The sequence below is a fragment of the Hemiscyllium ocellatum genome, chromosome 10 (assembly GCF_020745735.1).
Source record: "Hemiscyllium ocellatum isolate sHemOce1 chromosome 10, sHemOce1.pat.X.cur, whole genome shotgun sequence".
Classification (NCBI taxonomy): Eukaryota; Metazoa; Chordata; class Chondrichthyes; order Orectolobiformes; family Hemiscylliidae; genus Hemiscyllium; species Hemiscyllium ocellatum.
In genome coordinates, this window is record NC_083410.1 from 52995628 (window position 1) to 53021577 (window position 25950).

At 38.4% G+C, this 25950-nt stretch overlaps 1 protein-coding gene across 3 annotated transcripts in view; it reads right to left on the bottom strand.

The window, feature by feature from the left end:
- LOC132819765 (neurexin-1-beta-like) overlaps positions 1 to 25950 on the bottom strand; it is a 578863-nt gene that overhangs the window by 410580 nt on the left and 142333 nt on the right. For all 3 annotated transcript variants that reach the window (XM_060831501.1, XM_060831500.1, XM_060831499.1), the window contains exon 2: positions 20127 to 20308. In XM_060831501.1, coding sequence (XP_060687484.1) covers positions 20127 to 20308 — 182 coding nt within the window. The remainder of the gene's footprint in view (positions 1 to 20126; positions 20309 to 25950) is intronic.

Sequence of the window (25950 nt, forward strand, 5' to 3'; positions counted from 1 at the left end):
GTGGTTAAGAAATTTGCATGAGCCAAGGTTGCCAAATAGGTATCATGAGTGGGAATTCTGATTAGTTTTCTTGCTTCCCTAATAATGGATCTGGCCCTTCACTGTTCTTTCATTGCTAAAAAGATGCAATTAGAAGAATACATTTGAAGGTGTTTTGCCTGACAGATCTATTATTGTGTACTTTCAGTTTGGTGGAAGCATACATTTATGCATCCCTCTCAAATGCACAAATACATGCAATTGCTTGGCTTTAAGGTAATTGCCGGGATAATTCAACTTGCAGAAACTATAATAAGGTTGCCTGACTTCACCTTGCTTCTTTTGCAGATCACTGTAAATCAATGCCCTTAAGAGCTAGAATAGTTTCTTCCTGTCTGTTTGAACCATCCTGCTCATGATTTTGAAAACCTCTATCAAATTCCCTCTTTGCCTTCTTCTCTCTAAGGAGAATAGTCCCAACTTCTTTAATCTATTTTCAGAACAGAAGTTCCTCACTCCTGGAGCTATGCTTGTAAACCACTTCTGCACTTACTCCAATGTGTTCACGTCCTTCCTACAATGTGGTGCCCAGAACTGTACACAATATTCAAGCTGAGGTCCAACCAGGGTCCTACACAAGTTGAATATTGAAGAATCTCGACTGAGTTATGCAGAAATAAAAGTATGAAGCCTAAATGTCAATATTTAATCCAATTTAAAATTGTGTATCAGATGTAAGATAGGGGCAGACAAACACAAATTGAATTAAGAAAGAGATGTAAAAAGAAAAGAAAAACACAAATAGCCATTTTTAGTTCAATAAAATAAGCAAATATAATTAAAATCTCAGGGGAGTTCAGACTTGAAACTCGTAAAAGAACATTTTCAGTATCAAAGAGGATATTAAATGATAAAGACCTTTTTTCAAATCACGTACTTAAGTGGACAGGTCCTAAGTTGCTGGTGCATTTAGAAGGAAGTACTGTAATCTCTTAACTGTTATTAGTAGAAATGCTGAGTTTCTTGTTGAGGCACTGTCGTGACAAAACTTACAAAGGAGAAGGAGAACGTAATCAGTAACGTCTCGACTTCTATTTATAATTGCACATGGTGTGAGAAGTTGCCAGATCATTTATTCCTTGACAATATTATATTCTTCTGCAAACATTTTTAAGTTCTGTAAATGGAAGATAAATGGAAGATGGTGGGCGGCACGGTGGCACAGTGGTTAGCACTGTTGTCTCACAGTGCCTGAGACCCGGGTTCAATTCCCGACTCAGGCGACTGACTGTGTGGAGTTTGCACATTCTCCCCGTGTCTGCGTGGGTTTCCTCCGGGTGCTCCGGTTTCCTCCCACAATCCAAAGATGTGCGGGTCAGGTGAATTGGCAATGCTAAATTTCCCGTAGTATTAGGTAAGGGGTAAATGTAGGGATATGGGTGGGTTGCGCTTCGGCGGGTCGGTGTGGACTTGTTGGGCCGAAGGGCCTGTTTCCACACTGTAAGTAATCTAATCTAATTAAAACTATTTTTAGACAAGCTATAAAAAAGTTAACAAATGAAGAAAAACGACTAAGTATGACTAAATTAATATTCAAATTTCAACTCAAATTTCTCTGCTGCTAATTTCTACAAAATATTAAAAAGTAAACTATTGCTCTAATATATTGCTGCATCACAATGTATCCTGGTTATTATAGCAAAATGTAGGTGACAGAGTTATGTTTTATTACATGCTCCTTCCATAGTTGTGTTGATGAATGGAGGGTTCCATTCACATGTTTCCAATTTAATTAGTTTATCATTTGTAAGAGCCATTTGTCATCAAGATGGCTGCCATGCTTGTTGACTAAATAGCAGTGACTGTGAAAAAGATTTTAACTCACTCAAAACTACCAATTCACACAAAATTAAAACTGGGCATGGTGTATAAAAATAATTGAACCTCTATGAATAACTTTGGGATGTCCTTAGTATGTAAGAGGTACACATAAGGCCATGTAACTGAGTTTTCGTAACATATTGTCAATAGAGGGAGGGCTGGAATAAGTAGCAATGGGACACATTAGGAATGGAACTCAAGTCTTCCTGCCCCTGCGGTGATGCCAAATTATCAGTGGTGGGTATGCTGGGGACTTGGCCACCCCCTGGGATAGCTGATTGTGGCATGTCATTGGTAATTTAAGGGTCACTTATCATAATCAGCAGACATTCTACTCACATTGGGGGGCATCTGAGATGTGGAAAGACTGCTGGGTAAATTGTTGTGGTCTGCCAGTGGACTCAAGGAAGGCACTCAATAACATGCTGGTACTCTGTCAGACTCCCTTTTACCCCTGGGCACCATAGCCTACATGTGAGGCTTGACATCCCCCAACCATAGTGAACAGCTTGCCTAGCCACTGGGGTGCCCTTTCCTAGGAGCTGCTGACTCAGCAATGACAACCACTAGCAGCGGCACATCTGAGACTGCTGAGCTTTCTGATTGATTTGGCTGATCTTGCAGGCTTGTCACTGTTCTTAATTGGACAGTAGCTTCAGTGTCAGCCTCATAACTGGCTCCAATCAACAGTACGCCAGCCCATGTCCTGCCAGCAAATGATGTGAATTTAGCTTCCCATTTTCATCCTTTGCAGTGACTGTACAATTTAATACTTTAACTCAGATTTATTTCATGTGAGTAAAAATTACTGATGGATAGGGACAGCACTTACAAATCAGTATTATTAGTATAACATTTGATGCTGAAAGTAATTTCTTTAACATTTACTTAAATTTAATTTAAAACCTGGACTTACAACTAATTGTTATTAAAAAAAGACACTGACTTAGTGTTCCTTTTCAGTTCCTGACTGATTTGTTATCTATTTTATGTTGGACTTTAACATAATTGCTCACTTCCACGACAAAGTTAAGTTGTCAGGCAATAGAAATTCCTTGCTCAGCAGTCAACATTCTAGCATGTTTGTCTGTAAACTAAAAGAGTTGCCTGTGAAATTCATAAATGTCAAGGCAGGTTCCCATGAATGGAATAATAGTCATGGAAATCAATTACTATATTGAAGACTTTCATGGCCTATTCCATTAGCCTTCAGAAAAAAAAATGGCAAAATGTGTAACAGCTGTTGATTGGTTGGAAAAATCAATCACTTAGATGGAGATTTTCATAGACCAAGCCATAGCTCTCTGAGGAGCAAGAGGGAATGTGAGCATAAAAAGAAGGACTTGTATCTGCGCATTGATTATTAAAGCATTGGTATAAATTTACATTTGAAAGGTTAGACGTACAATTTAATACTGCAAGTGATTTCATGCAGCAACATAGCTATGTTGAAGCATTAACAGAACATGGCTGTAATAAATCACATTATAGACACTACTGTTACAAATTTAAAGACTTATTCTATGCTTTTTATATTCACAACAAGCTTGCTTTGATATTGCACATAAAGCCGAGCAAAAAGATAAAACATTCTTTTATTTTAGCAATGTGAATGTCAGTTGGAAATTGTTAAAATTTGCTAACATTTAAAATTACATTTCAGTTTGATTTGAAGGTTACTTTTGGTAAGAGGATACTATTTCCAAAGAAAATGGTGTGGGGATTTAAAAGAATAACAGTGGGTATCTAATTTCTGAACACGTTTTTAATCAATAAAGGATGAACTTAAAATATTGCTACTGCCTCAGCCTAACATTCAAAAAAACTACAAATGGGAAGGTTATAGTGTAGATAGTAATCAGCAATGCTGACTGTTAAATTTATTAAAATAAAATGCTAATGTTATTTTTTCAAAGAATCGATTTAGTAAGAGAAGGATCATTAAAAAATTGGGATGAAAAGAATTCTTGCTGATAAAAATAATTGTGTCATTTTGATGAGAAGCTGTAAATGATTAATTGCAACTGATGTATCCAAAATATCGTACTTGATTATTATATTTCTAAGTAGATAGATAGATTCATGTGAAAATTCTTTACTGGCAAATAGTCTTCTTACAATATCACTGCCCTAATAGTGCAGTGTTGCGTCCCTACCTTTGAACTAGGAGACTCTGGTTCAAGTCCCATCTGCTCCAGAAATGTGTAATAATATCTCTGAACAGGTCGACTTGGAAAACATCTCCTCCTTTTACAACACTGCTGTCATGTCCCAGACTCCAAGTGACATGAGCAATGACAAATCAATTGGTAAAGTATTCAGTAAAGAGATTCAAGACAAAAAGTCCAAATTTAGAGCCAGGGTTTGAACGTCAAGATGAGAAATGTATACGTGAGTCCAGAGAGATCTATTTGCGTGTTGTTACATCTCATTAAGTGCATCTCACTTACATGCAACCCTCACACACAGTGGAGAGAAACAAGATGGTGACAATTCCCCACATGAAAGTTACCATGAAAGATGCCTCCAGCTCCTCCACACCTTCACCTTGGACAGCAGTCCCTAACAGCCCAAGGTACTCAGCACAGGCAGTGACCACCCACACCTACCAACTTCAGAGGCTGGCATTAGTACATATCAGCCTCACCACATAATCACGGCAAATTTCAGTCTCACTTGGAATGCAGTTCATCATTTTGATAATGCAAGGCTATTGCCTGGCTGCTTTGTGTTTAACAACAGGTACCAATCTCAGCATCAGAACAGGGTGCAGCTCAGGGCTCTGAGCTTGCTATTTTAATGCTCACTCACTTCATGCATTCTTGGTTCTAGACAGCATCTTTTCCTTGACTTGCCTTTTTGCGCTTTGCTGCCTCATTCAGAACTTAAACACTCTCAGTAATTCACTCTTCCATTGCTTTTTATCACAGACACCAAGTCAGGCAGCTTGTCGTGGTTGCTAGCAATGATCAGTCAACGGAGTGGATTTGTTGCTGCATGGTAATGTTTTCATGTGCTTCAGGCAAGGGTGACTGTTGTTAAGGGCAACATCCAATCTCAGTACAAGGACTTGGACATGGACAGTCAGCTGCTTGGATGGTTATTGTCAGGGGCTCCATATCACCACAGTCCAAGAAGTGGGCTACATTCAGTTCTGCAGACCCAGTGCAACTAGTCCAGAGATAAACGAGACTCAGTTAAGAACCTAAAAAAAAATCAGTCAGGGGTCGAGTCAGTAAAAACTTGGCAACTATCCTTGCAAGTCAGTGAGAAGGTTGGATCGTGGTTAGACCTGGTGTCTGCTTACTGAAAGTCATGGGGAGTATTATCAGGAGCCAAAGCTGTTTGGGGATGTGAAGTTTGACTGTGCAAGGTAGCATGCTAAGATGATAACTAAAATTAATTTGGAAAGATGGAATGTAAAAAATTTGTAGTAACACAAGATATTTGGCTCATTCTGTTGAGAAGCTGTAAGTTGTTAATTGCAGATGATATATCCAAAATATCCTCCGTGATGATTATACTTCTACGTTGACAAATAGATTCCAGGTGAAAGTACTTGAATGATAAATCGCAGTGTTGCTGTATAGCCACATGCCACAATAATATCACACCTTCAGAACAGCAGCAACACTTTATGTGCTTCAGGCACCACCCTGGCTAAGATGGAGATGGGACAATAATTGTGAAGGGATATGATTCAGCAAGTAGAGGTCAGGTACAATAGAGCACATGGGTTACTGTGGGTTGGAGATGGTCACCACAACCTGCTTCATTTGGGGAATGGTGCAGTACGGTGGTTGGCATAGTTATGCCAGATGGCCAGACAAATGAGAAAAAAGTTAAGTGAGAATATATGGAAGCACAAACTTGATTGTACCTTTGGACCATATGATAAGTCTCCTAAAGCTAATGCTTAATTTGGTCTGGGTGAGCTTTGCAGTAAAGTCTAGTGAGAATGTGCCACACTATCCTTGCAAGCTGTACCTTACAGAACTGCAGTAGTTAGGAAGTGGATCTGATGGATGCTAAAGAGGTGGCATTGGGCAGTAGTCTTCCAAGGAGGAAAACGATGATATTGTCATTGTGCAATAAGAGCATCATCTTCAGTGATAGAATGGCGCAGCATTGGGTGCAACAAGACAGTCAGGATTTAATTGATTTCAACAGATATATGTCAGGTGAAGTAATCATTTATTAACTGTAAAATGTATTGCTTCTCATGTCTGTTTTGTTTGATTCCTTTTTCTTTGCTTTTCCTGTTGTTCATAAAAGTTAAAATTACTTTCCAACATGTGATGTTCCCCTATTGACTAATGACAAGCTGTTATTCCATCCTGTAAAAGTGTTGCACTTCCTTAGACAGGGTTCTAACACAGTTGCTACTAAGGATGGGTAGACTTTGTGGCTTCATTCTTGTCGCTGCCGTTACAATGATTGTCAGAGATTGAGTGTAGTAGAGGCAGCATTATTCAAGAAGGGTGGTAGGGATAAAGCAGGGTCCAGCTTTGAATCTAATGTTGGTGGGAGGGAAACTGTTGGAAAACATTCTGAGGGACAGAATTAATCTCCATTTGGAGAGGCAAAGATGAACCAAGGATAGTCAGCCTGACTTCGTCAGGAGATCAACATGTATTAGAATTTGCAATTAAAAGATCAATATCTTTCAATGGAACTTATTTATTCACAGATAAGATGTAGCAATCAAAGAGTGAAATTTAGTCTGTAAAGTTAATTTATCATCAGAAAAAGTTAAATAAATAAAATCTCAGTTTCAAATTTCAAACTTTCAGTTACTGAAGATGTTATTATGTACTTGGCATCTCCAGGCTATTATTTCCTTGCTCACTAATCATCATCATCATCATCATCATCATCAATTCACTGAAAAGGATAACACTTGCCTCGAAGTGCAGCCCATGATGAGAGTTTTGCTTGGAACCTTTTTAATGTATTTCTGCAACTCTCTTTCCATCCTCTGTGGGCGTATTGGAAGGACTTAGACATCAACAGTCAACAACCTGGCCATATTATGAACACACTTTTCACACTCACTAAGTCCCAGTTGAATCTCAAACCTATTGTTGCTGCCCTAGAGGCAGGAACGCTACCCACATCAACCTAGGATCACCATACCCGCCAATCACCCTCATACTTGCTGACCTACAGTGGTTAACACTGACAGTTTGCATCAAATGTAATATTCTTAACTTCAGATTCTGTTGTTCTAAATTAGCAATTACCTTATAATGTGTTCTGACTTTTCTCTTGATGGGACACGAGACTTGTACTATTAAATTGGCATTTGTGCTTGTTAAAAACTGTAGATGTGGTATTTTCCACGATGACCAATTCTGGCATCTTGTGGTATTTGCTACTTCTTTGAAAATATGGTCTTGGGATTTCTGATCTGGTTCACTGATGGTTCACTGATGGTTCATGACAAACAATCCTCCTTTGTCTTTGCTGATACATGATTTCATGATAGAGGATTTACCACCACAGAGCATCTACAGAAGAGTCACTTTTCTCAGATAACAAGAAGATTTATTGCCTGACAGTAGAAAAGATATTTGGTCAGGGATAATTACTAAGACATTAGGAAGCTGGTACAGTTGTTGGTTAGCTCAGTCTGTAACGCAGAGTGATACCATCAGCGCCACTTCAATTCCCAGATTGGCTGAGGTCACCATGAAGGTCTCACTTTCTTAGCGACTCCCCTCCCCTGAGGCATGGTGACTTTCACTTTAAACCATCACCAGTCATCTCTCTCTCTCTAATGACAGAGAGCCATCTGGTCCTCTGGGACTGTGGCAACTTTACTTTTATCGTGAGTTGCTTGAATTTGCAGTGCACACATTGGCTGTGTTTGTGATTACCAACCAACACTAATTATATTTTAATTCCGTTTGGAACATCCCGAAGACATGACAATGTGACATGAATATATGTTATCTCTGTTATCTGACACTACCCCATGTCTGTAACTTCCTTGTCACCTGGAAATCACTTTATGGATGTGATTAATTCAAGACATTTATTTCCACTTTGGAGAAGGTATACATGAGAAAGTTACATGTAACTATCTTGGCTACACCTCCCTAGAATTTTGTGTAAGAGATTTCAGTTAGGATCTGTCATTCGAAAGAAATACAACAGATTGACAGATTAAATTAGATTAGGTTAGGTTAGATTCCCTACAGTGTGTAAACAGGCCATTCAGCCCAACCAGTCCACATCGAACCTCCGAAGAGTAACCCACCCAGACCCATTCCCCTCTGACTAATGCATCTAGCACTATGGGCAATTTAGCATTGCCAATTCACCTGACTTGCTCATCTTTGGATTGTGGGAGGAAACCAGAGAACCCGGAGGTAACCCTCGCAGACACAAGTAAAATGTACAAACTCCACACACACAGTCACCCTGGTGCTGTGAGGCAGCAGTGCTAACCACTGAGCCACCCTGCCTCCCATAATAATTGCAAGTTGCTATATTGCCATGCTCATAGAGTTGCTATGTAGTAAATCAGATAATTCCCCCTTTAAATCTGGTAAGGTACGTATCTACAAGTATTCACCGAAAATACTGGTGAACTCAGCAGGTTTGGCAGCATCTGTGAAGTGGAGCAGGGTGTCACGGAGGGAACAGTCCCTACAGAATGCTGACAGTGAAGGGGGGAATAAAAATGTTTTTAGCAATCACATCCTGCTGGAAGTGGTGGAAATGGAGAGAATAGATTCTTTGAATATGGTGGCTAGTGGAATGCAAAATCAGGACACAGAAACCTCCGTAACATCCTGGCCCATTCGTCTACACATTCTCACTCTCCCAGGGCACCTTTGCATGCCTATTCACCTCCACTTTATTAAAAGCTCCAAACACATCTCCCAGGTGAAGCAGAATTTTAATTGTACTTCTTTTCAATCTTGTTTACTGTATTCACTGCTCACAGTGCAGTGTTCCATCACCAAAAGCAGAGTGGGTGACTATTGTGTTGGACACCTCCACTCTATTCTTGAGAATAAACCACACCTTCCAGATGCTTGCCATTTCAATAAGTCACCTTGCTCTCATGCTAACATTTCCATCCTGTACCTGCTGTAATGTTCTGCAAGTATAATACTAACTTGAGGCAGATGACCTCGTTTTCTACTTAAGTACTATACAGTCTCCTTCAAAGCTTCCTTTGCCCCTTCTCTACCTCTGTCAAAAGTATATATTAAAAAACTTCTCATCACTTTCACTTCTTAAGAAGATAACTCTGTTTCTCTCTCCAAAGATGCTGCCAGACCTGCTGAGTTTTCTGTACTTGTTTCAGATTTCCAGCATCTGCAGTATTTTGGTTTATCCAAAGTATTCAATCTTTATTATCTGTGTACTGCTTTGAAGAAGTAAGCTGGGCTTTCAATTACTCCAATTCTCCTGCTCCACTTTTGGTAGAACCTTTATATTTTTCTAGTTATTCACATCAAATAATTTGTTTCAGTAACCCAAAGTAAATAAGCAGAAAGTAATACTACTTCTTTGATTCCAAAATAAACAGGAACCTCTTCAGTGATTTGAATGATGTTACTAATTTGTTGGCAATTAACATTCAGTTATGGGGATCTGTGTATTATTTATCTGTGCTATCAAAGAATGGCAATGTCAGACCACTATGTAATTAGGACAAGCAGAAGAGTGAGAACTTCTACTTCATTATTCTCTGCTGGATGGGAAGTCAGCTACTATTCACACTCAAATTCAATTGGGTCTCTTGTTAAATGATGCATCTCCAAGTTCACAAGAAACTTCTCAAGTTTAACTGATTAAAAGGATAGACAAATGGACCAGAATTATCAAATTGTGACAAAAAGGAAAGATCAACTTGTGAGCGAAAAAACAAATGAATTGGAACATACTGAAAAGCCCACATCTTGTGAATTGCTTATCACCATTAACGCACAAATTTACGAGCACACTCAGGGATCAATTTGTGCTTTTCTGTTGCCTTTGCAAAAATGGCATTATACCTTCAGGAGGTTGATAAACTTTCTAAATTTCCACTTTAATTGCTTATTAAACACAAAAGTTAAATCTACACAAAAATCATGTCTGTATTCTTTAAAAGCTGTAATAATTGTCAATAAATGCCAATCAATTTAGTTAGAGTCATAGAATCATACAACATGGTAGGAGACCCTTCAGTCCAACTTTTCCATGCCGACCAAGCTTCCCAAACTAAATTAGCATTACTTGCCTGCATTCTGCTTATGTCTCTCTAAACTATAGAAAATACACATTTGAAGAACAAAGTTTGCTTTCTTCAAGTAATTAATTGCATTTGGAGTTTGTAAAAATTCAACTTTCTCTCTCATAATCCAAACCTTCTTCTCTCTTCTTTTTTATCTTTCTACTCTTAATTTGACATTGAATTATTCATTCTAATTCACCTTCTTTCCGAGTCACTCTTTTGTTTATTTTTCAATTCCTTTGTCTTTTTGGTGACAGAAATGTACAGTGGGTCTTGTCATTACCTCAAGGTCCAGACTGCCCTGTTGCCTTTGAGGAGAAAGTGAGGACTGCAGATGCTGGAGATCAGAGCTGAAAATGTGTTGCTGGAAAAGCGCAGCAGGTCAGGCTGCATCCAAGGAGCAGGAGAATCGACGTTTCGGGCATGAGCCCTTCTTCAGGAAGCCCTTCTTCCTGGAGAACGGCTCATGCCCGAAACGTTGATTCTCCTGTTCCATGGATGCTACCTGACCTGCTGCGCTTTTCCAACAACACATTTTCTGCCCTGTTGCCTTTGCCTTACTATTACCAGACTATAATTTCAGCAACCCACAGGGCAAAATATTTTTCTGCTAAAGGGTAATTAAGGGTATCCTAGAATCCCTACAGTGTGGAAACAGGCCCTTTCACCCAACAAGTCCTCACCGACCCTCCAAAGAATAACCCACCCAGACCCATTCCCCTACATCTACCCCTGACTAATGCACCGAACCTACACACCCCTGAACACTATGGGCAATTTAGCATGGCTAATTCACCTAAACTGCACATCTTTGGATTTTGGAGAGGAAACAGGAGCACACAGAGGAAACCACGCAGAGAATGTGCAAACTCTGCAGAGACAGTAGCCCAAGAATTGAATTGAACCTGTGTCCCTGGCACTGTAAGACAGCAGTGAATCACCGGGATGAACTAACTGGAAATACCAACAGTTCTGTGGTAGTAATATATAAAAATATTCAAAACTGCTCTGAAAGATTCACTCTCTAAGACTGTATCCCTTGTAACTGATTTTTTTTTGTCTGTTTAATTTGAATTAATTTCCACATGATCAAGTCCTTTATTCACAAGGGGTTTACCCTTTCCATTCTTTCAATAAAATGACTCACATCAAAATATTTGGATCAACATAAAGTTTTATTTTATAAACAGAAATATATCTGTGTCAATTGTCATTTTTACAACTCTTTTTTAAGAGAATGAGTATGTCAATAACTTTCTCTACTTTTCTAAACTGCTTTTTATTCACACTTAAAAATGTTGAAAATGTATCAAAGTGACAAGGTAGAAATAATTCAAGACTCAGCCAAAAACCAAAAAAAAACAAATTTAGGCTTTTTTCTAAAAAAAGGGTAGCGAACAAATCATACCATTTGTATATAGCTACAGCAGTTCTGTTGTAAAAAGGAAAACTGTGTTAAATGCAAGTCTCCATCTCAGCTACTCTTCTCGACTACATTGTTTAAGGATCTCCTGGAACACAGCATTTAAGTTAGGAACTGATCTATGGCATAATATAATGAAAGAGCACTCCTAAACTGGAAGGAAAGGAAATTGGAGGAATTAGAAAATATTATTCTTTCAAATCAAGTAATAATTGGTTCATAAACACCACTGGCATAGAAACTGGATTGAGTCATCTTCCCAAATCTAAAATAATGTGTAATGTGGGGGAAAAATGATATTGCAAGACAAGAAGTACAGTTGATGTCATTTATAAAAACCACCAAATATGTTGCTATAATAGGTGTAGAATTATGTAATGTTTCAGCATTAATTTTCAACTATAACTAGATACTCATTACTGATACTGATACTGGTCAACATTTATTTTTAAATTGGAGCTATGCTACTTTCTACCCACCCCCACCAGCTTATCTCTCCACGCTTCAGGCTCTCTGCCTTTATTCCTGATGAAGGGCTTTTGACCGAAACGTCGATTTCGCTGCTTCTTGGATGCTGCCTGAATTGCTGTGCTCTTTAAGCACCACTAATCCCAACTACTAAACTTGATGAGTAAAGATTCATTCTGGATTAATTCACCCAGCATTACAGAATCATTTCCATAGTTCAACATTTTCCTAGCTGACTCAGAGCTTCATAAAAAGTCAAATTGCATGGACTGCAAGATCAAGAAGATGATAAATGGCACTACTTCAATTTACTAAGCAAGTACCAGAAAATGGTGTAGTGGGTATAATTAAGATGAAAGTCCACAAGTACATTTGAAAGGTTTGCAGAGGGTAATACTCAACAACGAGAAACTTTACAACATGCATTTAAAAGTTTCATTGCCAAATTCACAACTGTTAGAAACCTCTAATGGTCGCTAATAAGAACAATTGTTGTATATTCTACTATCAGAAGAGCATATACTAATGCTCAGTGAAAGGATAATTTGATATAAATACTGTGGTACCGCTTTGGAGTGACCAGTATAATTTTGATCTGATTTTCTTTGTTTATTATGTTAAAGGATAAGACTAAAACATCAGTGGTAGAGAGTTGAATTTTGTCATTCATTTCGATTACTTTAAGTGTAGATGAGATTAGATTCCCTACAGTATGGAAACAGGCCCTTTGGCCCAAAACGTCCACACTGCCCTCTAAAGAGTAACCCACCCAGACCCATTCCCCTATCCTATGTTTAACCTGACTAACACACCTAACACTATGCAGTTTAGCACGCTCAATTCATCTGACCAGCACATCTTTGGATTGTGAAAGGAAACCAGAGTACCTGGAAGAAACCCAAATAAACACAAGGAGAATGTGCAAATTCCACACAGACGGTCGCCCAAGGTTGGAATCAAACCCAGGCCCCTGGTGCTGTGAGGCAGCCGTGCTAACCATTGAGCCACCATGCCACCCCAATTTTACTTTATATCCACTGATCTCAGCAATACAAGAAAAAAAATACATACACTGCCTATTTTAAAGATCAGCATTTCTGATCTTCACGGTTAGCACTGTATCGATTACTGGAAGGATAATGCAGATATTTTGAATGCACAAATTGTAAGGAATAAACATAGAGATATTGTTTAAAATATTGGATTTCTTTGTAATTGAATCATTGTAAATAATCTTTGATCACTTCTTGATATTTTGGTTCCTCATCTCTTTCCATTCAGACAATATTAATTCATTTCTTTAACACTGAAACTATATCAAACTAGAATTGATATACTGGCAATGTTTTATTGGCTAATCAAATGTGAAATCAATACAGCATTGTCGAGTAGAGCTTTACGGCTTTTCTTCTAATATGTTTGGAAGAGGAGAGACATTCAATTAAGCTGGATGGTGACATGTCTAAACTCAATCGCCATCCCAGCAGAATTGTCGGGGTGTGAAAGTTCATGGCCAGACATCCCAGTCCACTGCAAGTCGAAACCTTTAACTGGCTAACTACTGATCACTGAAAAGCACCATCCCACTGCCACTGATATAACCTAGTGGTAAGTGGGTGCGTCATCATAATAATAATACATGAATAGCATGCCTATCATCTCTTGTGAATGTGGAACTCCTTGTTCAATGGCAGATGTCATGACATCAGGAAGGCCTAACCGCTGAAAGCTAACCCCCACCATTGCTGCCTGTGATTCCCCACCTGATGATACCCTTCCCAACATTACCTACCTGTGCTGAAAATGTGTTGCTGGAAAAGCGCAGCAGGTCAGGCAGCATCCAAGGAACAGGAAATTCGACGTTTCGGGCATAAGCCCTTTATCAGGATTCCTGATGAAGGGCTTATGCCCGAAACGTCGAATTTCCTGTTCCTTGGATGCTGCCCGACCTGCTGCGCTTTTCCAGCAACACATTTTCAGCTCTGATCTCCAGCATCTGCAGACCTCACTTTCTCCTTGAAGATTACCTACCTGTGGCTTGGGTCACTCCTCAGTTCTGGGCCTCTTATAGGTGCCGTTAGCTAAAGCCACAGCTTCCTCAGTTGCACAGCTGTTTAAAGTTAAACAGTTAGAAATGTTGCTGACTCCTGATTCATCAGTTGCTTCAAGTAAATGGGCTTTCCTGACTCAAGGGTCTTGGTCACAGCAAAGACCTGCAAACGGCCAATTAACTGCCTGAGTGGCACATAAAATTCAACTGGGATCTCTCGTCAGCTCTTTAGTCAGCAGGAAAGACCCCTGGTGCCTTGATAAAATCTTAACCATTGAAACTAAATTTTAAATTCATGGAATACCAGACCTGCATTGATGATATTCTCAGATCCAACAACATTAAGTGAACACATTATGTCGTAGTTACATAGTCACTTTTCTTTTGCTTATATCTTAGCTTTAGTTTCAGTTTTATCTGAATAATGAATGACATGAAATAACAAGGCAGTTATTTTAAGGAAAAGCTAATCAGCCCATGGTTGAGTCCATTTTGTTAGAAAAACACAACCACCTCAGGAACCTTTCACTTGGTTAAAAGACTGAACTGAATTGTTTTTATCTCCACATTCATCAATCCTACAATAAGTGAATGATTCTAGCACAATCAATCTTGACAGGTGCTTAATTGCAAGGACTTTCTGGATAGTTTGACATATTTGTATCGCTGAAAAGGCATTTCCTCAAAGGAATTAAAAAGAGAGTGAACCAATTAAACACTTTTGGTTTAAAGTAGGAGTCAAGTTTTGATTTTAGCAGCTTTGCCCAAAATGTCCTTTATTATTTTTCCTCTGGGAAACAATGAAACAATTTTGAAAAACAAAGACCTTTGAAATGGATCTTTTAAAGATCATTACTCACCTCAAATTCTTCAAAACAAACTGGATAGCATAAAATCATATTAAATGTATATTTTTTTTAAACTTCTAGGGAACAATTTTTAGAAGAGATTAAGTTTGAAACGAACATACGGAGTGGACTCGATGGGCTGAATGGCCTTACTTCCAATCCTATGTCTTATACTTTAGCTTGGGTGCATAGCAGGACAGAATTGTCACTATGGTTGCAATCAGGAGATTGAGTTCAAATTGTCCCTGAAATTGGGCCGGTCAGATTAGTTTAAGTTTCCACTCAAATGGATTTGTGTAGCCTATAATATAAAATTCCATAAACCATCACAACTAGTCACTACAATGCCACACAATCTTTATGTTTACCTCAAAAAAAATTATTGACATACTTCAAAGCAGTTATTAATAATACTGAAAGTGGATTATCACAAAAAAACACTTATTAAGAGTATCTAGTCCTTTGCCTGATAGTACCATGATTTTCAGTTACTAAAAAAGGAAAAGAAAACTGGAGCATTTGCTAGTTTCATTGGTGTGCAACAGTCAATTTCTTTGCAAATTCAACAGTGTTTTAATATGTAAAGGCTTTCAACACAAGCTAACTAATCTAAAGGCACATGCAACTTATGCTCTGCTCAAACAGGCACAATGGACATAAACTCACTGTCCACTGTATTTCAGTCTGGGACTACATCCAATTATGTGAATCAGGCTGGCTTTGAACCAAAGGTTTCTCCAAACAGCGCTTAAGATTGCGGAACCTTAATTTGCACTTGATGTAACTTGCACTGAGTTTCTACCATCTTTGGCATTGGTTTAGCTGATTTTATCCAGATTGGGCTGAAAAAACTAGCGGAAACTCTAAGCTCAGGTGTTTCGCAGAGACACGAGCAATTAAAGAACAGGAAAACAGCACTTGGAATGCTCACATGAATTGCTCCATGGAGAGAAACTGAAGCAAAACCAAACAACATTACTCTCCCATGATAATGCTACAAGGGAGTTAGTGCTGCATGAATGAGACAGGTTGCAGACAGAGACACAAATATATGCAATTAAGTAGCATAGCAACAACTTAAGTGATTGTTGTACTGTTAGACCATTAAGCAGGATACAAGTCTTGTGAGGACAAGAGTGCAAATAACTCCAGGCAGGATCACCACCAATAACCTCCAGCAATTTGACCCGAGCACTGATAGAATAGACCAGTACCAGGAAATAAAAATTACAACAAAACACAGAATTGATCTATGATCAGAGGACTGAGAAAAACATTGTGTACTTAAACTGTTTAAACATATGTAGAACTTTACATCCACTACCAAAAGTTGATTTTCCTTGGTATTGCAATATAAATAAAACACAACTATGTTGGAATTTTATAAATCACAACTGCAAATTACGAGTTGTTTGAAGCATACAAAATAGTTTTCTCTGTTAATGAGTGAAACCAATACCATTTTAAGGTGGTCAGTAATTTGCGAGAGACTTACACAACATTGAAAAGACCAAAGTGAAACAAAATCTTTCCCCCTCAGTGTCCTTAGGTGTCCATTTCCTATCTTGACTCAAATTTTCATTTGATTCTGAGATTTTATCAAACACCAGTGCCAGGGATGGATAGTATTTAACAGCCACTGTTTATCAAGTTCTCCAAATCCAGGCAGAGCATTACCAAATTCAGAACAACATCTACCATGGTGACAAAGAATGTCCTTTCACTCAATATTAAAGATTACCATTTGCTGCAAGTTTTAGGTAACCTTTCTGAATTAATGCCAAATCACAGCCAATATCATGATTTGTACCTGCACCCACTAGAAAATACTTAGAGCCAATTCTTAAATTACTTTACAAAGTATGATAATAGCTATGAAGAAGAACATTTCAGTCCAGCTTTTTGAGCTGATTCAGTTTTTTTTTAGCTTAATGCATAACTTAGTGCCAGTGCTATATTTTTCTTAACAAAGTTGCAAACACTTCAAAATGATCAATTCTGAAAGGAAATGAGCATTAAACATCTGTTCTGAGGAGCTTTGCATCCCTGGATAAAAAAAAGTTTCTTGCATCAGACAGTGCATTATCAGTTGACTAAAATAATAAAACTGCATTGATCAAAATCACAATGGAAAAAAACATTAAACAACTTTGCAGTAAATCATTTTATAAAATAGAGTCTATTGACTGTATTTTATTTCAGTTTCCAGTTCTACACATCACTGTAACAAAAATAATAAAAAATGCACATTGCCAGTTAACCAGGTTCCTATCTGCCATTCACTAATATAATTACTTATTAATGTACAATTCACTGTCAGGTATAGCCCTTTATTGAGATCTACATTCCTTCACATGAGGTCGATATACTATGTGAAAATCATGATGCAATTATCTTATAGTGTGTGATCCAGTGAATGTTTTTTTTCTGAACAAGTCCTGTTCATTTAGTTTTAATTACAGTATTGATTGTCATTGTAGTTCCTTTTAAATGTTGTTCAGCTTCAGTATTTCCAAAATGCAATAATAAACACATTGATAACTCTGTTTTGCTGTGTGTCATTTCCTGATTGTTGCCATGGAAGCATGCCTTTCATGATCAAATTTCTTGAGATAGAGAGTATGTGAGTGTGAATACTTTAAAGTCTGAGGAATGACCAATTGTGTCCATGCTATTTGCTTCGATTGAAATGGCTATAAGATATTTGAGGAAGTTCTTGTGTTAATGTTTCAAAAAATAGTGGAATAGAATTCCAGAAATTCTGTGTCACTAAATGTACTTTAAAAGTCAAATTTTTGCAAATGTATTTATGGGAATTGCATAGTGCAGCTTATTTCTTACGCTTTTTTTATGGATGAAAAGTGTATTATTGTGACAAATTTAATATCCATTACAAACAAACAATTCAAATCATTCAAATCAAAACAAAGGACGGTAATTAAATGGAGGCAACTGGAATCTTGTCTATTTGTTGGAGAGCCAAAAAACATTCTGCTGCCACTTCTCAGGCAGGTCAGCTCAATGAAGGGCTGTTCAGACATTTAAATGCATACGGATGGACCTTCCTCAATGTAAAGCTTTTTTTTAGGTAGGAGGCTTTTCTGGATGACAAGAGCTGCCAGCTAATCATAGACTGACAACTCCATTATATGGCAGTGCTATGAGGGAGGCAGTAGATACTGTTAGGACAACATCAATTTGAGGTTCAAGGCAATCACTGAATCCCCAGGCTGCAGATAAGTTTTTATTTATTCATTCACAGGATTATAGTGTCTCCAGCTAGGCCAGCATTTATTACCCATCCCTAATGGTTAAGAGTCAACCACACTGCTGTGGGTCTGGAGTCATGTGTAGCCCAGACCAAGTAAGGATGGCACTTTCCTTCCCTAAATGACATTAGTGTACCAGATGAATTTTTCTGACAGTCAACAATGGATTCATGGTCATCACTAGTCTCTTAATTCCAGATTTATTTTTAATTGAATTCAAATTCCACCATCTGCTGTGGTGGAATTCAAACCTGAATACCCTGAACGTGATGTGGGTCTCTGGATTAACAGTCCAGTGATAATACCACTGGGCCATCAATTTCCCCATGCCCTTGGAGGGAAAGGGATTGGCAGCATAGGCAGAGGGCAGATCTCATTCCCAATAATCCCAGCTCCATTATTCTCAATACCAGGTCTCTCAGCTTGGCACAGTGCTTTAAAATAATGGACACTCCCATACTCCACCAAGCAATCTTCACCATTTTACGTGCTGTGTTCACACATGTTGATTATTATCCTCCCACTTACCACCAGTGGCTGCAGGACGTGGCAATTAAGTGAGCATTAGTTCCTCACGTAACATCCTCAATTGGCTAAAGGTGGGAAGCACATCCATGGACTTTCATTACCAATGTTTAGTCAATGTGGAGGCAGTGAGCACCCACACCTCACCATCCTGCCTGATTTAATGTCCCTCCATTCCCCAAATCATCTCATGGGAAAGCATTGAATTATACCCAAAGAATTTCCAATTAGGGTGAGGAGGTAAGGATGTAGAGCTTGGGAAATATCTGAAATTAATTATCCTTACATCATTTTACATTTTATTGGCTATTTCATTTAATCTCTTCTAGGAGAAAGTGAGGACTGCAGACGCTGGAGATCACAGCTGAAAATGTGTTGCTGGAAAAGCGCAGCAGGTCAGGCAGCATCCAAGGAACAGGAGAATTTCGGGCATGACCTGCTGCGCTTTTCCAGCAACACATTTTCAGCTCGTACCTGGTTAATCTCCCTTGTTTAATTCATGTGATTTAAATTTTCATAATCATTTTCCAAGGGCAGACATCCAGCATGTCCATTAAAACTGGTTTGTTATTGACAAACTGAGTGATTTACTGAGTGTTGCCAAAGGCATTTTCCTAACAACTGCAAAATTTGCAATCTCCAGAGTTTCAAACCTCAATTGAGAAACGGAAAGGTTATTGATAAGCTGCAAATATTCATGATGATTTGTTCAACCCACTATCAGAACTAGCTGTTACATATTCATTGAGCTTTCTATCTTAAGAATTTTGGAGAAAATAATTAATTCCTTTGTAGTCTGCTGTTTTTTTTTCAGAGAATCAAATAGGTTGACTTTAAAAAAGCTAGTCAACAAATGAATTGTTCCACTGCAGCGTTGTGTAACCAGACCTCAGGTGTATCCAAACTAATGTGAAAATGAGAGAATAATCCGTCTTAATTTTGTTATATCGTTCAATGATATTGTGATTCTTTAGGCTGTGTTTACAAAGCCCTTTTGTGTCAGAGCTTCAGCCTCTTTGTAGAATGTCAATGCTGCTTGCTTCACACATATAGATATCACAAAGCAGGTGACAACTCTTAAATAAAACTGCTAGATTCACTAAGATGGTTGCTGAGAAGACTGACATTTGACTGATGTTAAGTTTTAAAGAACTGGCAGGATTCCTTTCAGATTGCTATGCTTCAGATGTAAACAATTCTAGAATTGCACAAAACTAAGACAAAAACAGCTGCAGAAGACTTTCATGATGCATGAGAGTCTCTCCAGGAGGTACTCTTGCACTGTTTTGAGTACCCAGCACTGCAATATAAATCCAAGCCTACATTTTGCACACAGTAAAACTTGTTAACCTTGACTTGATAACATGTTGCTTGTTAATAAGAAAATTCATTTTGTCTGGATGTTTTGTGTGAGCAAACCATTTATCATCGGTATTTGATTACTTACAATGTGAAGCTGTAGGTAGTCTCCAAGCCCAGCAGAACTATCTACACGCACCAAAATGGCATCTTTTACATGCGTGTCAAATCCCACCGCCAATCTGTCTGCTCGGGTGCTTGGTCTGTCATTGGGAGGCCATGTATAAGTGATTAGTCCACCACCTCGGCTGAAGATGTATGTTGTGCCAGCTGAGAAAAGAAAATATGTAGTTTCAAAAGATTGCCTTATAAACATACAGTGTAGAAATAATAAAATGCTATTTAGTCTTCAATGAATTACAATTATCTGTCCAAATACATACCTGAAAATAATTTATAGTAAGTAAGTACATTATTTGCATTATAGCACATTTATATGATCTGAAATGCATAAAATATATAAACTGCTCTCGATAGCAACCCTTTTTAAAAGTGTTACCATTGACACACTGATGATAGCCCTTTCATAAACCTTACACCAGTATTATGTAAACTCTACTGAGTACAGACATTATAAATGACTATCATGGATTCCAGGTGATGCTAATAGACTTAGTGAAGTGATGAGCCACTTGGATATGTTACCCATTACTCACTGCCAATCATCTATTAAAAAGAAATCCAACTCCTGCATGGTGTTCGTAAGTCACCTCAGGCAGGGATGCCTAATGCACTATGACTGCCGCTGGCGGAGTGGTTTTGTGTGCTGTGAGCCTAGGAACACCAAGCAACATAAACACAATAGATACAAATATCTCATCATGAATCTGATTTATAAATCAGGTAGAAATGAAGATACTCCTGTGGTGTCACACAGTGATTCAAATTGACTTATCATCCCCTACTGATTTATGATCAGTATAGTACATCAGCAAATAAATGTTGACTACCTCCTGCATTTGTTGGAGATCTCAGCCCAAAATTTAGGAAGTGAGAAATCATTCTTGTAGCTAATTTATTCTTCTGAAACCCGCTTCCTCTTTGAAGCTAACTGCGAAACCCCGGAGTACGGGTGAAGGAGGACAGAAGGAGGCAGTCAGTCTAACCAGGAAGGAGATTATTTAACTGTGTCATTGAGAGTGGTGGGCAGGAATGAGAATTGGATCAGGTGTTAGGACCCAATGGAGTGATCCCTGACAGAAAGTAAGTGATCAAGGTTGGAATGTAGTTGTCTTGTTGATGCCAGTCAAGACAGTAATAGACAGAGACGAGGAGGTAGAGGAAGCCAAGGGAGCATCTTACTCCTCCTGAACATCAAGTGAACCGCATAAAGGTATCAATCCAGAAACACCAGGGTTTCTTCTGGCTACCAAGCAGCTCCCTCCATGGTTTAGCTGTCATGGTGACTTTTCCGTGGGCCGGCAAAATTCTGAAATTTAACATGCAGTTGCAATCCTGATTCTATCAGCAGGCTGAAACTATTCGATTTAAATTGAAGCCCCTTCAGCAGGAGTTTCTAACTGGCTTCAACATCAGAAAAGATGAAATGTCACTGGGTGAAGATGGTGCAGCCTATGGGCAGAAAACAAACTCAGGCAATTTTAATCCACCCATGCACAGCATCCACTGGGTGAAATGTAAATTTGATTTTGATTGATTGTTCTTGTTTCTGGCCACTTCTCATGTGTTAAACCTAATTTTGTAGTTATGGCAACAATATGCTCTTTCAACTTCTTTTCTCTGGATTATGGAAGACAGTTTCAAGGATCTGATGTGACTTTAAAGAATTCATTAAAATTCATTTGGTACGGTTTACATGAGATCTCCTTCCACAAGATCATTGTCACCAAATGGTGCCACATGCACATCATGCAGCCTCATCATTGGACCCATGGGCATGGAAGGGAATTTGGTACTAAAGTGGGATGCTGAGATGATGTTTAATGGCCATGTTAATGTAAGGGTAAATGATGATCACTGTTTTAAAATTCCACAAGACTGAAATCTATGTCATATTGGTGAACTATTTAATTGCTGGTTTATTTTTGCGTCATGAAACTGTAAAGAAAACTGCAACAGTGATTTGAAAGTTATGTTCCTTCTCCAGTATTTTTCAAATATTTTCATCCAATTTGTTGTTCCATATTCTACAGTCTCTCCTGAACTGAGAAAGCAAGCAGATAGACAATCTGGTACTTTCAACCACCTGCTTGAATGTGCGTGAGACAGGGATGTGATCATTCACCCTCCTATTTTTCTTTATCCCTCAAGGGAACTGCTTTGCATGGTTCAGCATCTCCCCAGTGTTTTCCATGTGGATGTGGCCAATAACAGAAAAGAATCCATATCTTACCACTCTTTAGTTCAATACAATGGCGCACGCAAGCAGTCCATCAAACCCAATGATCAAAATATAAAAGAAAACAATTAGAAAACAATTTAATTGGTCCTTTATTAATTTAGTTATTTTTGTCTACATTTAATGGTTTATCTTTAAAATATCATTTTTATACATTGTTCTTTAGATACCTTAGAGAGGTATTCATTATTTTTTGCAATCTAAAGTTGTGTTATATCTTGTTTTGTAACAAACACAGACTTTCCTGGCACATAGCTGTGACTCTAACCTTGTGGCTCAACACACTAAAGAGAATCAATGTGAATGAGCTGTTTATATCTCTTTCATGATACTGGTGAAGAGCCATCAAAAGCTAAGTTCCAGTTATTAAGTGGAAGCAGAGTTTGACAATACCTTTTCTCAAACACCAGGGCAAAAATAGGACATAAAATGCTTAGAATGAATAGGTCACTGAATACTTGGCAGGTGCAGTGAGTTGGATACATGCCTTTCACCTCCAGGATCTTTCAAATCCAGCCAAGACTGATTAGTTGATAACGTATCATTTTTCTGGCTTGAACTGTTCTAAATGAAGTGTCTTCTTAGTCCAGATCTTACAAGGCACACGTCTACAATATGCAAGTATTCCTAATTCAACACCAATTGGCACGAATTGATAATCTAACTCAGAGAAGCAAAAACATGATTGTGGTGGAAAACGAAAGGTTCAGAGTTGAGTTGGCAGCTTACTGTTAGTGTAAAAGGAGCTTATGTTGCTATAAGGAGCTATATAATTGAAGAAATGTTTCCTGTAAATACTTAACTGCTACAACTGGGAGGGGGACAGTGACGGGGAGTATTTTAAACGTCAATGATGAGTGAATTGATGTCAGATGGGAGTTAAAGAAAATCTCATACCTGACGCCATGTCTCTTTCAACATACAGTTACAGGATTACATATATCGGATATATGACGTAAAAAGAGGCTATTCAGCCCAACCTGCTTACTCAGCCAAGAAAACTCTCCTTGTGTCTCTTCCCATGTTTGCTCCCCTGCATTTACCATCATAACTATCTCTTTCTTTCTCTCTCATAGATTTGGCCATCTTTCCCTTAAATGCATCCATACTGTTTACTTCAAACATTCTAAATGGTACTGAGTTCCAACTACTGATCTTTCTTTGTGTAAACAAAAACATTTTTTCCGAATTTTTAATTGGATTTCTTAATGAATATTGATAGCCTCCAATTATGCCTTTCCCCACAAGATGAAACATTGTTTTGTGTACACTCTATTAAACTCATAGCTTTAAAGATCTCTATTAGGCTTCCCTTCAGTCTTTTTTTTTCCAACAGCAATGAAACACAGGGTGTCCATTCTTTCCTGACATGTATACCTATGCATGTCTGGTATAATGCTTGCAAATCTTCTCTGCACATTATCTAGTGCCTCTATATCCTCTATATATGAGACCAAAACTACACGCAGTATTCTGAGTGTGATCTAACCAAAGTTCAATCGGGCTTTACAATATACCTGATCTACTTTTTAATTTTTTTTCAATTCTGTCCCTTTGTTCCTTTACCCAACGTGAATTTAAATGGTTCAAATACAATTCTTCTGACCAAATGTACTCTTTCATTCTTATCTTTATAAGTTTTTTTTTGTCCATGTTGTATGTTTGTTAATGTCCTCCTGAAATGTGTTGCAGTGTGCCTCTACATTGACTATACTCCCTAAATGCCCTTTCCAAAATGCAAGTTTGGATGTTCCCATCGAGAAAGGGAAATAGGAGTTGGGACTTCATCTCAATCCCAAAACCATTCTTAGAAGAAAGCGGTCACAGTCTTGGGAATTTTAACAAAGGTTCCCTCATAACAAATGAAAAGAGTTTGAACCATTAATAGTAAGCAGGCTGTCAAAGCTACAGTGTCAATTGGGCCGACTGTCAGTTTGAGACAAGATGCAGATTGCAGTAGAAGGTCAACAATAATTTTCACATGGAAGCACCTTCTCATGTTTTTTTTTGGAAAGGTTTAAATAGAGAGCATATTAAGCTGCCAAATTATCGCTGTTGGTGGTGGGCTTGGGGATAGTCCACAAGATGACCTTTGGTGGCCCCTGTGCCCAAACAGGCAGAGAGGATGTATAGGCTCATCTGGACTGTTGGTTTCCCCCTCATCTACTCTGTAGGCTTGCCTGCAGTCATTTAAATGGACTCCTATTGAATCAGGAACCTGAAGGCCAACTAGAAAGCTCCATTTAGCCTCTTTTAATGTATCTCTAACAAGGTTCTAATTGGCTACTTGCCAGAAACCTCCATTCCTAACTTCCTTGGTGCATGAAAATTGAGCCTTTTGTGTCTTTCACAAATTTAAAAATTATGTTTTTGATTTCAAAGCTCATTAACATAAATTGTGAACAAGAAATCCTTGTGCAACACCACTTGCAAATTTCTACCACTCTGAAGAAGTGTCTTTTACTCCTATGTTTTCCGTTTTGAAAACAGCTAGTAATCCATTCCACCATTTGTCATCTAACTGGGCATTCCCTGACATTATTCAGACATTTATTATAAGCACCTTCTTGAAACTCCTTTGAAAATTCCCCACAGAAAATCCCCATTGCCAATTTCAAGATGTTCAGCAAATCCTCCTCCAATTTCCTACACACACCAGGCATTCACTTATTAGTTATGTTCCTGCTCATGTTGGCAGCCAGCTTCTGAACTTGGCTGACTTGTCAGGCATGAAATCTATTGAGAAACCACAGCATCCAGTAAATTCAAGCCTTCAATTCAAAAATCTGAATCTTGACCCAACTCAAGGTTCTGTGGAAATATCAGGCTTGGATGTTCAAAAGGAATTCATGTCAAAACCTTCCGAACAAAGATTTGTGTACTGCTGAGAAAAGACATTTTGTCAAGCCATCCATCTTGTGCTCTTTGGGACGTTTTGCAGAAAGTACAAGAATAAAGAAGAAACAACGTTCGTACTGTACAAGAGAAGAATGTTGATTGGTTGGTAAATGGAATCCGATTGGTAGAGGCATTGCCATGGAAAATGCACCAGTTACTGTTTGAAATATAGGAACAAAAGTAGGTCATTCAGCCTGTCAAGCCTGCCCCATCACTTGTTACGATCATGGCTGTTCAAACATTTCAATGAGTATTACCCATCCCATCTCCATAATCCTGTATATGGTGCTAATCAGAAATCTTCCAATCTCACCTTGACACTTACTCAAAGACTGAACAGCCACAGGACTTGATGGTCGAGGATTTCAAGGTTGAAGTAAAAACAATTCTTATTTCAGACTAAGCAGCATCAACTTTGTGTTTAAATTGTACCCCCGGTTCTAAACTCCCCAGCCGGGGAAAACATTTCACCTGCATCTGCCTTGTGTATCTTTTTAAGTCGCTTTTATGTTACAATTACACCACCTCTCATTCTTTTCAACTCAAGAGAAAACAGGCCCAGCTTTCACAATTTCTCCTCCTCGTACAGTCCGCCATCCTGGGAACAGGTGTGGTGAATCCTTTTTTTTGCACTCCTTCTATGGTAATATTCTCT